At 45.5% G+C, this 12,637-nt stretch overlaps 1 protein-coding gene across 4 annotated transcripts in view; it reads left to right on the forward strand.

Annotated features, from left to right (window-relative positions):
- The window catches only part of SGPL1 (sphingosine-1-phosphate lyase 1), a 490,430-nt gene that overhangs the window by 175,105 nt on the left and 302,688 nt on the right, over positions 1 to 12,637 (forward strand). For all 4 annotated transcript variants that reach the window (XR_015295917.1, XR_015295918.1, XR_015295919.1 and 1 more), the window contains exon 6: positions 1,708 to 1,836. Coding sequence is in view for 1 of the 4 variants with exons in the window: in XM_086922046.1 (XP_086778172.1) it covers positions 1,708 to 1,836 (129 nt within the window). In the remaining 3 variants the exon portion in view is untranslated. The remainder of the gene's footprint in view (positions 1 to 1,707; positions 1,837 to 12,637) is intronic.

The raw sequence follows: 12,637 nt of genomic DNA on the forward strand, positions 1-12,637 counted from the left end.
GCAGGGCAGTGTGTGTGGCAGTGCAGTGTGTGTGTAGCAGTGCAGTGTGTGTGTGTGGCAGTGCAGTGTGTGTGTGGCAGTGCAGTGTGTGTGTGGCAGTGCAGTGTGTGTGTGGCAGTGTGTGTGTGAGGCAGTGTGTGTGTGAGGCAGCGCAGTGTGTGTGAGGCAGCTCAGTGTGTAGCAGGGCAGTGTGTGTGTGATGCAGTGCAGTGTGTGTGTGGCAGTGCAGTGTGTGTGTGGCAGTGCAGTGTGTGTGTGGCAGTGCAGTGTGTGTGTGGCAGTGCAGTGTGTGTGTGGCAGTGCAGTGTGTGTGTGGCAGTGCAGTGTGTGTGTGTGTGGCAGTGCAGTGTGTGTGTGGCAGTGCAGTGTGTGTGTGTGTGTGGCAGTGCAGTGTGTGTGTGTGTGTGTGTGGCAGTGCAGTGTGTGTGTGTGTGTGTGTGGCAGTGCAGTGTGTGTGTGTGTGTGAGGCAGGGCAGTGTGCGAGGCAGTGCAGTGTGTGAGGCAGCACAGTGCGTGTGAGGCAGCTCAGTGTGTAGCAGGGCAGTGTGTGTGTGATGCAGCGCAGTGTGTGTGTGTCTCTCAGTGCAGTTTGTGTTTTAACAGCGCAGTGTGTGTGATGGGGCAGTGTGAGTAACACAGCAGTGTGTGATTACGTAGTGTGTGTGTGAGGCAGCGCAGTGTGTGTGTGAGGCAAATGCAAAAGTGTGTTATAAACCTCGAATCGCCGCGGAATCAATTCCACTGGCCCCGCCCAATGTTTACAGTATTTATGAAAGGTAATAGAAAGAAATCAAAATTTCACGCAACGCGGGCCTCTGAATATTTCAAAATTCCATTTTTAAGAGCACGTCACTTTGGAAATGTTCTTCCCAGGAGGTAACGGTAGCAGTCCCAAAATAAACAAAAACACAGAGCGGGAACATGCTGCAATCGCCTGTCATTTCCAAACCGGGCGAGCCGGGAGGGGACACATTCGCTGCAGAAATAGCATTCATCTGGCAGGAGGCGCTCTGCAGGGAGGGCCTGGCGGGTCAGGGGTGGGGTAATCAAGCTTTATTAGGGTGCCCCAGGGGAGTTCTAGACACTGCTGTCCCAATCCTTGCATTCTCACAGCGCCTCAAGCAGACAAAGGAATCCGCCGTAGATCGCACGAGGCGCTCTTCTTGACCTCAACCTATGACGCGCGGCAGCAAGCCTCCTCTGCCCCAAGATCCCACCTATACCAATAACATAGATTGCTCAAGCGCCTAACTACGGGGTCACAATGAAGCGCTATATCAATGGCCTTATAAAACCAGGGGCAGAGTGTTTTAACAGCTACGGGTGAGGGAAAGGACATAACCGAAAGCAAAAGGGCTCGTACACATTCACAGCAAACAGCCAGCAGCAAAAGCGCGCTCATAAGGACAAATCTGACACTGCAAAAGCATGCGTCCGACTCGTGTCCACATTCAAGTAAGTATATACAAGAGGTCTCGTGCTCGACCTAAAAAGGTGGATGGAAACTACAACTTATATTTGCAGAAGTGCTGTCAATAAATCTCGGAAGCCTCGTGTACATTTTCTGAAATGCTACTGAACAGGAAAACAGTACAAGATGTTATTTTTAAATTGTCTTAAGTAATAATAGATTTATATGCAATGTACAACACAATTCTCAAAGCACCTTTGCAGAAACAAATGCTAATAAGTGTTGTCTTTATCTAGGCATATGGACAATTTGCTTGGACAAACCCTCTGCACCCAGATGTTTTCCCGGGATTGAGAAAGATGGAAGCAGAGGTCGTTCGAATGTCATGCACTTTGTTTAATGGAGGCCCAAATTCCTGTGGAACAGTAAGTTTTTTTTGTTTTTGTTTTTTTTTAAATGTTATTCCTGGATCTAAAATTTATGTTGCCAACCAGCCACAATTTTTAATTTAGCGTGGAATTGTTGGATTTTATTTGCCTACACTGCCCCTTTTGCTTCAAGATTTGTCGTCTTCCTTCATTTGTTGTTTTCCTGTTGCACATTTTTTCATTTAGTAACAAGGTTTTGAGGCACATGTAAGGCTGGAAGTGGTTAAAGGAATTTATCACTGATGAAAAAGTACTTTTTACTCCCATACATATCTCCGAATAGAAATTTGCCTAGCTACGTAACAGTAAGTTTCAATTCTATTAAGGACACGGAGGCGAGGATTGTGCTTAGTCTCTCTTCGCTTTATTTCTTAACAAACTTCACAGCAGCCAAAAGAGAACATTTTAAAACAAAAAACAACAACTCCTATGAACCATAGGGAGGTTCCATAAAATAGTCCTCTTTCTTTGCGTGAAGTATGCCAAGATCATCATCACTGGTCCTGTTTCAAACATTCATTTCCTAGCAAAAATAAAACAACTTAAGGCACCGAAATAAGAACTCGCTGTAACAATATCAAACAGTTTATCTCCAACAAACTACCATTTAAACCTCGTGAACAATTTACTTACCATATGGAGAAGGTTTGCACCGATGGTGCATCGGGTGGGATAATACTTGTCTCCGTGTCCTTAATAGAATTGAAACTTACTGTTAAGTAGCTAGGCAAATTTCTATTCTATGTCCGGACCGGAGCCTTCGGATTATGCTAGTTTAAAGCTTACTTACCACCAACTGAGCGACCTCTACTAATGGTTTGAAATAAAACCTCTTGAAGGTTGAGTCCGAGGCACAATCCACTACCCGCATCAAATCCTCCAGACGAGCCCCCAAAGAAAAAGATTTTGAGGCCATGACTACGCCTGCAGAGTGGACTCCAAACTGCTTCGTGTCAATGCCTGCCTCTTGCATGACCCAACGCACCCACCTGGCTATAGTGTGGGAAGAGACAGCCTTGTGTGGCTTCTTTAGGGCAATAAGTAACTGACGTTCACCTGGACGACAAAACTCGAGTCCAGTCTTCATACGCCTTGAGGCAACCCACAACACACAACTTGGAGGCGTCTGGAAACACTGGCTAAGAGACCGTGCAGGAGAGCGACTTGGTGCGGCGCCCTACCGTGAAGGTAACCCCATCCGGGGAAAAAACTCTTGCAGAAATGTCTAAGGCTCGGACATCCGAAACTCTCCTACAGGAGATCAAACACAGAAGCATAGCCAGCTTGACTGAGAGTTCTTTCAACGAAAGATACTTATCCGGTTGCCAGTAAAGAAACAAATTCAAGACCAGATGGACATCCCATAAAGCAGAATAACGCGGTTCTGCGGGCAAAGAGAGGCGAATACCTCGCAGCAGTCTGCAAACGAAAGGGTGTGCCCCCACTGGAGACCCATCTACTGGAGCATGGCCTGCGGAAATCGTTGATCTCATGGCATTGATTGAACGGTACGCCATGCCTTCTATTGCCAGATCAGCCTAGAAATTCAAAATTTGAACAACGTCTGCTGTCACAGGATCCAAGTGGCTCCAAAGACACCAACAAAGCCATCTCGTCAAAGCGGACCTGTAACGTTAAGTGGTACTGTCAGCCCACGCCTAGTATAAAAGGTGTTCAGCTGGTTGCGATAGGCCTGGGAGCGACCAGCGTTGCCTGAAAGTCGCCAGGCCATGAACTGCAGAGAACCCTTATCCGTGAGGTGGTGCGGTCCTCTATCCGGATTCAGAAGATGAGGAAACCGGGGAAGTCGGATTGGAGAATCTCAAGAAAGTTACAGTAGAACCGGAAACCAGACTTGAGATCTCCAAAACTGAGTCACCATCACCACCTCTGCCTCCTGTTGATGGATCTGGGCCTCCGCCTCTGTGATCATTGAGAACGGAGGGAAAGCATAACCGTTCTCCAGACTCCAATCCTGGAGTAAAGTATCCGTGGACACAGCCAGCAGATCCGGTCTCCAGCTAAAGAAGCGTGACCCTTGATGGTCGAGATGCGACACAGAGAGGTCCGTCGCAAAAGGGCCCCAGAGATCTGCCAGCCATTGAAAGACTTACAGATCTAACTTCCAAAGGCTGGAATAGTGCAGGTTACTCGAGTGCCAATCCGCAACCTGGTTGGCCTAGCCCAGAAGATACTCTGCTGTCACTGAGACCTGATTGTCCAGGCAAAAATCCCAGAATTCCTTTGCCAGGTTCGCTAGCACTCTGGAGCGGGGACCCCCCCAGGTGGTTGACATACCGGACCGCGGATATGTTGTCCATATTGAGAAGCACACAAGATTGAACTTTGTCCTTGGTCAACAGCGGACCGTGAACGACCCTGCTAAGAGCTCCAGGCAATTGATATGAAGGGCATGCTCGTCTAATGACCAAACTCTACAGGTAGAGAATTCCCCACACCAAGCGCCCCATCCTGATCTGGTGGTGTCTGACTCTATGATGAGGTCTGGAACGGAACCAAAAACCACCCACCCGTCACATGCCTCCATGAGACTCAGCCACCATGCTATTTCCTTCCTTGCTTCCAAAGTAAGCAGGACTGACTGGGCATAAGACCGTTCTTGACGCAAATGATATGCCTTTAGACGCTGCAACGCCCGATAATGCAGGGGACACTGGAAGATTGCCTGGATGGAGGAGGACCGGAGCCCCACCAGCCGGGCAATCTGCCTGAGGGACGTGCGTAATCTGGCCATAGTCTGACGTACCTTGTGGCGAATTTTGGCCATCTTCCGGGACAGAAGGCTCGGATAGGCCTGGACTGGATCCACCACGAAGCCCAGAAAAAGCTACTCCAGAGAGGGAATGAGGACCGATTTTGGCTCGTTAATGACAAAACCCCGTCCCTGTAAAAGGTTCACTGTCTGGTAAAGCTGGGAGCTCAAGTCCCTGGGACACTGACCCATGAGGAGAATGCTGTGTAGGTAAACGATGATTCGAGTGCCCTGTCCCCGGAGGAATTCCACCGCCGGATGGAGCACCTTGGTAAAGCCCCATGATGCCGAGGACAGACCGAACGGAAGGGCGGTGAATTCGAAGATCAAAGACCTCCAAAGGAACAGCAGAAAACGCCGATGGGGAGGAGGGACTACCAGATAAGTGTCCTTCAAATCTAGGCGAACCATCCAGTCCGACTGTTGAAGGACGTACCGAAGGAGATGAATCTCCTCCATTTTGAAGTGGCGATATACCACCCACCCATTAAAATCCAGAAGATTGATGATAGGACGACGGGCACAGTCAGGCTTGTCCACAAGAAATCTGTTGCTCAGGAAACCGTCGCAATGCAGATCTGATCGGCAAATGTCCCCTTTGTGCAGAAGCGCAGAGACTTCCTCGTACATCAGTTCTACGTGGCGGGCCGTGAAGCAAATAAGACCAGGATGGACCTCTGACTGAGGCTGGAAACCTTGCACGGTTTGAAGAACCTAGGCGTCCGAGGTTATGGCAGAGTAGCCTCTTAGCCCGCCGGGTGGGGGGGGGGGGCAAGGGGGGCTGAGTAGGAGAACCTGAGTGTGCCTGCGCCAACCTCGCACACTCCGACCTACCATCTCATGGACTACCGTATAGATAGAAGAATCAACTGCCTCAAAAAAAGTCATCGTTCCACTGTAAATAAGATTGGGACTCTTCCTCCTCATAAACACACTCTTGTGCCTCCATTATCCTGGTAAACGTAGTCCAGGTATGCAAACTATGCAGTCTCACAAAAGGGTTGGAAGATTCAATGTGGATTTACGCTTAGAGGGTAAGATCAAGCGTCCGGGAATTCCGGAACAGTCATTTTGGGCAGACCAAGAACTGCAATATTGAATGCACCACCCCGCGCACAGAGAGTACATAACAAATGTGGTTTCAACCCTCGGGAAAAACCTGACCGGGCTACGCTGTCCCGCTGTGCACAGAAAACCGTTAAAACCGCCACTTAATATGCGCACTCTGAACCAAGAAAGCAAGTAATAATGTGCAACTTAATTAGCCCACAGGCGTCAACATGACAGCCGCCGCAATACAGACCCCTGCCGGGACGTTCACCAATACCAGCAATGCGGAAATACAGACCCTATAAACGGGCGTTCATGGCAACAGCAGTGGACCAGGCTCAGTCAGCGCGAACTGCCCCAGCACGGTCTCTTCATTTTGAAAAGACGCGGCGTGGGAGCAGCGAGACGGAACAATCTGCCTAGCAGGCTATTACAAGCACTGTAACATCAGGGGCGCGGCCGCGTGAGGAACAGTGACACGTTCCAGCGCCCTGGAATCTGAAAAGAAATGCTTGCAGTAACAAAACACTTTCCAGTACCCCCCTGGAGGGTGCTTTTGACAACGCGCCTCCGGGAAATACAAGCCATGTTAAATAACACAATAGGGTAAAACAATTCACTCCAAAAGGAGAAATAAGGAATAGTACTCTTAACTGGCTGCGAAGCATCGAAGAAAGAGGAGGAGTTGGCATAATGGAAGGACTATGTGGTGTTACTGGACACTGTGAAAGGACTATTGCATGGAACCGCCCAATGGGTCGGTCCTGACATAGAATTATGTTACATCTAAAGCACCGGTTCTTAATTTTTAGGAGGTCTCTGTACCAGCCCCGGAAAGTACCACGCATTAGGGGTTAGACTAATGTATTTTAGTTTGATGATCCGCATCGCCACACTAAAATGGAAAGTCACGCATTTATAGCGCCTCCTTGCCACCACTGGCACTGAGGCAAACACAAGCCAAACAGGAGCGTTTTGAGCGCCGTACTATAGAAGCACTCTCATTGAGCGGTCTTATCCATGTTGCTTTGACAGAGTGAATGACTACTACTGCGTGCGTGCAGTGCTGCCTTGGTATACTCTGAAAAGTTAATCAGAATATCCCAGGAGTGGATTACGGCAGCCTGGGGCTCAGCTACGCTGCTGCATTTGTGACAGCTGCTACTGAGACTGGGCCCGGACTCCAGTTTAAATGCTGCCACCCTGCCTTATCGACGGCCATTCAATGAGTGACCAGAGGTCGCACAGTCATCGCCGAGACTCCAGCAGCAGGATCATGATGAGCATTGATGCAAAATTGAATCTGCCTGCTTCTGGTGCGTGCCATGCTGCAAGGTTCTGCTGCTGACTCATCCCACTTAAAGTCTGTTTGATTGATTTGTTGACAGTATTTATGTATAATACAGCCTGTGCCTGTAGTTTACTGCTCACCTCAGGCAGGCAGAGCCGCGGGGGGGGCTGGGCTCAGCTGACTCAGACTGGATGCCTTAATATTAGCACAACAAGAGAGAAACAAACACTGCGCAGTAAGAGGTGGAGGGAAGTGTCACCCTGGCCAGAGAGCGCTCTAGCAGGAACAGACTGCAGCGCCACCCTGCTGTCACGTGTTGTATTAAAATATTCAACACGATGATCGACGTGCATTGGTGGAGGTCATTACTCATTGGTTCACCTGCACGAAGGGCTTTCATGGTCCTAAAGAAGAGTGCAGCTTCTGAAGGCAGCAAACGTGACGGTATGCCAAATGGCTTCCAGGCGCCATTTATTAGCAAGTGGGGTAGGCAAAAGTGCACATTCTTGAGCATTTATTAGCTTCAACCCTCAGTGTAAGTTTTTAGATTTCACCCTCCTCCATTCACCATGTTGTAAAAGCATTATTGAACAGTTCAAAGGGCATTGTCGCAGAGTAATTGCCCTTCCCCTCCCTTATGTGCTATTTATTGTCTTTATATCGAAACACATAAGTGTAACACACTAGTGGTGCACAATTGTTTCACAGTAATGCGCTCTATAATGTTTATCAATGCCGATGTATTCAATATATTTTAAAATGTTGCTTCCCATGCTGTGTGGCATGGACTGTTATGTAATAGGGTCAGTGGTATGTGAAACAGGCATTATCATGATGAATTCACGCCTTTCAGACCTTCTGAGCTTACAAAAATCTGTCCCTGGGACAGTATTGGCATGCTGCAGTCCGTACTACTGCTATATGGCACTGAACATGGTGAAATGACAGTAGCGCCTGCCATTACACATCCGGGTGGCAGACGCCAGCTTCTGTGAATCTCGAAACTGTTTCTCTGGTAAAGATGACTTCCACGTACCCAACAATGGTTTGTAGTCAAATAACCTGTAAAGTTTGTTCCCACACATCCTGTGAAAGTGTATAGTCACACAGCATCTGAAAGTTTGTAGTCACACACCGTATGATGGTGCAAGGTCACAATATCTCTGACAGCTTGTAGTTTCACATCATATGAAGAATTGTACGCTGCACACCCGGTGGAAGCTTATTGTCACACACCCTGTACTTTGCATGCAGGGACTTATACTTTTCTCTTTTTCCTATCAAGCAGAATGAGTATGATACAAAACCCAATGTTTAAAGTACACCTGGATTAAAAGAGACGAAACAGAACTTTGTGATCATGTGGGCTGCTTGCTCATTCCGCTGCAGTAGTTTAAAAATCTTTTTCGAGGTTCTCAAAATTGTGAAATTTCTGATATTCACCTCTTTCCATGGACTTCATAGCTTGGTTTTACTCATGAGAGTTTCACTCTTAAGTGTCACTTATTTGGTTGTTGAGTGTCACTCATAAGTACATGAAAACCATAGAAAAAGTTTAGTGGGAAGGTTGGAGATGTTCAAAAAGGTTTTTTTCCTGAAAAATGAAACGATGTACTAGACTCTCAAATATAACTTTATTTTTTGATTCTAGAGCAGGCTTCCTTTTTGTCTGCCTTATCAGTTCTTTGTTTGAGGCCTTCATTTATGCATACTAGATTGCATTTTTCCTACTTACACTGTAGCCTTTGATGACAATAAGGATACCAATTTAATTTTTAGCCTAAAGTGTCACTTTGCTCCACATTTATAGATCGTCTAAAATGTTTACTTTTTGTTTTATTACTTGACTATATACTTTATTACTCTACTAATAATATTTAATTTTCTACTCAGTCGCGGACCCCCAGAGAAGGCATCACAGATCCTAGGTCAATAACCACTGATCTAAAACAAGTGTCACTTGCGGCGTGACATTGTCTGACAGACCTGTCTTTTACAATGTTCCAGAGTCAGAAACTGGATCTGTACAATGTTAAAATTCTGAGAGTGATGAAGCTGACGATACAGTTAGTGCACCACTTTATGTAATGTGAAAAATAAAAAGGATCCACAAATTACTTGCAGTACAGCAACATATTTTATTCACCAGCAGCATTTATCAATGTTTTTAGTTCCAGAATAAAGGTATAATTGTAGGTATGCACTAATGTATGATTGCTTTCAGTTTACATGAATCGAGGCCAAATCCCCTAGTCTTTTTATCTAAACACATTCATCACGTTAACCCGTTCTGTGCTCCCTGGTGCTGCGAATGACCGTTGGCCGTCACAGCCCCGCCCACCCTTTAGAACTCCTGCACCGCGTCTGAATTGCCGCCGCGGTTAAGGCATTGAACACCGAAGTGGTGGTGACCTAAAGTGGTCCTGCCTCCTAAAGGAGAGACCTCGTCTGGCATCCTGATCTCTTTTGTGCAATGTAGGTCTGTTCCAGTTGAGGTCTAGGGATGTATGTGTAGCCTCTAAATCTGGCCTGCATTAAATTTGAGAGCGAGGAGGAAAGCAGGCAAGACTTTTGGTTGAGATCACCCTCCTGACTATTTTCCCTGTTAGGTATCCAAATATTCCCTAGAGATCTGTGACCTAGTAGGAAATTGAGTATGTTTTAAGAAGTAGAGCTTGTAGTTACCTAGCACTGAGGTGGAGTGAATGCCGCTCAACTGAACAAGAGACTGGTGCAGGTATGGTTTCTAGTAAAGTGATGGTGAATCAAAGAGTACAGAATAAAGGGATCATCTCTCCTTTCTTCTTGTAATATCCACTCTTTAAATCTTGGTAAGAAGCAGAGGTTAGGTTCAAAATATGTTTTTGTATACTCCAGCAGAGAAGGAAATGCTGTTTGCTGACATCATGTTGGCTGCCTAAACTTGAATCGAAAGCAATCTCATTCCAACTATGGAGTGAAGGCAATGATGGTCCTTCTGAGGTGGGATTCAGTGGGTATAGTGTGGGCATGTGCAAGTAAAAGAGGCTTTATCGATTTTGCTATCTCCCACCAGAGCATACAGCATGGGACAATGGGCCAGCACTCTTAACCTATAGGCTTCCTTCATTTTGAGTGACTGCACAAAGCTTGTGCACATTGTTTACATCCGCTAACATTAGTTACTTACTCTACAGTTATAAAGCTACTTCAAAGTGCACTTTTTTATCTTTAAATAACAGCTATCTATTTAGCCTGCACTTTGGGTGCCCAGTTACATGGTGAATTATTTCCTGTCTTCTTTTTAGGTTTGCATACCAGACAGCGAAAACTGTGTTAGCGAAAATACCTATTATCAGCTTACAGTGGGCTTGGAGCCCACCTATTGCTTACCATTGGTTGGCTTTATTGTTACTCTCATTTGCTTGGCTTTTATTCGTCTGCTTGTGTGTGCTTTACTTCTACTTGCATTTCTCCCTCTTCTGGAGCATGGATGCATTACTTGTATCCTCTGCTCACTCTTGAAGCACTCATTTTTTATTTATGGTTGAACACTCAATGAGAGTGTACATGTTTTCCAGCTGACTCCCTTTTGTACTCTCTACCGCCTCCACCTCCAGGCGCTCCTTATTGCTCTCTCTGGCTGATGTAGTTTTCGCCTCTCCCCTCCATGTTGTGTTCATCCTCCCCTTGATTCTCCCACCGCATTGCTACTCTCAACAGCTCTGTGTTTCTATGTGTAGCCCATGTGCTCCTCTTCTCCTTACTCTCCACCTTCCTCTTTCGCCCATGTTGCTTCCCCTCATAATCTGTATTGCTTTCCTACCCCAGACTTGGTGATCATACCACCACGCCTTCCATGTTGCTTGTGCCCCCATTCGCTCTTGGGTTGCTTCCTTTTTCACCCAAGCCCTACCTGTGCCCTCCATATTTTTTTCTCCCATGCCTCAAAAAAAGAAAAAATGCTTTTGAACCCTTTTTAAAATATTTTAACTACTGACCCAACTCGGATTGGTCAATAAAAAGAAAAAAAGAAGTGTGCGTCTCATTTTGTAGGCGTGCTATGCATGTTGAGCTTGCCTATAAAATGAGGCTAATCGACATGTCAGAGATAATAGCTTTTTTTTGTTTACTTTATAGCTATGCTACAATGCTGAGCTAAAAACCATAGGCCAAGCCAATAGGTCCCAAAGGGGAAATCTGTCGGCTTTGCCACAGCTAGTTACAGTTGCTCTTATCTGATCATATTGTAAGATTGTAGAGGCCTGCAATTCTAGTGCTTGGTTGAGTAGTGGTTTCTAATTGACACCTTTACAAAAAACGAATTGCATGGCACAACTGAAAGGCTTCTTCGTTAAAAAAAATGCTTTTAAATATACATTTTTATTATTGTAAGCATATTTATTTTTCTTTTCTTTTCGTGGTATTTACTTCCAATAAGAAAAACCTTTAAAAAAAAATCCTTAGCCTGCCAGCACCAGACCTAATGGTGTTGCCAGTGCTCGCTTATTTAGATTTGTACATTGTTCTACAACATAGTGCCACTGTCCCTCCTGCCTCCCTTTGCCCTAAGTACCCTTCCCCAATGCCTCCCCACCTCCTTCTCATACAACCAACATAACGAGATTTAACTTCCGTGAAGACTATTTATGAGCCTTTATCTTTTTAAAGCAACAACAGCTCTTTTCCAACATACTCCCTACATGGTGTAGCTTGCTTGAGAAAAACGAGCGTAGACCCAGGTTTTGTGCAATTATTATTTATTCCTCACAAAAAAATAAAAGTTTGCGATGACTCGTTTAGTACGATTACCGGCCTTCATCAGATGACATTGCTGATATATATATATATATATATATATATATATATATATATCAGCAATCAGCAATGTCAGCAATGTGATCCTTGCATTACGATGCACTGCTCTCAGCGGGTGCTCTGCGTAGGGGGCGGATCCAGGCCCTGCAATCACTTTCTACCACCAAAGACGCCAGGAAGGGGTATATTTCAAAAGGGTTTATTTAGACAAATGCTCAACCAACGCGTTTCTGCCTTCACTGCCTTGCTCACGGTCAGTGAGACCTTTCTTTTTGCACTAATTTATACACCCACATGGCCTTAATGAAGCATTATGGGTAGTGTAGTGCGATTCAAATATAATAAAGTTTTCAATATATACAAAAAAGGAAACTGTAGTGAATCACAAGAAAAATAATATGGAACAATCCTAGTAAAGTGTCAGGCAAGAGTATTTTTGTGACGACACATTCATTGTAATATGACTGTGAGCAAGGCCGTGAAGGCTGAAACGCGTTGGTTGAGCTTTTGTCTAAATAAACCTTTTTGAAATATACCCCTTTCCTGGAGTGCTATATATATATTTTTTTAATTCAGATTCCTGCTGAGTCCCAATCCCACCCGCCTAACTGGGCTGGTGCACGGTAAGCAGGAACAAGACCCACTTTAAATATAACAAAATCAACCTCCTCTCTTCACGAAGGAAGAGAGCGGCGCCTCAGGGATATACCACCTCAAATTTATTGAAACTACTTTTTTGATGATATATATATATATATATATATATATATATATATCTCAAAAGGTATCTCATGTGGATAATGGTGAGAAAAACGTGCCACTTCAAAGTAGAGTTTTCACAAAGCTTGCAGTTTAATGGCACAAAAACGACACATTTCGCCCTCTCA

This window comes from Lissotriton vulgaris, chromosome 5, assembly GCF_964263255.1.
Source record: "Lissotriton vulgaris chromosome 5, aLisVul1.2, whole genome shotgun sequence".
Lineage (NCBI taxonomy): Eukaryota > Metazoa > Chordata > Amphibia > Caudata > Salamandridae > Lissotriton > Lissotriton vulgaris.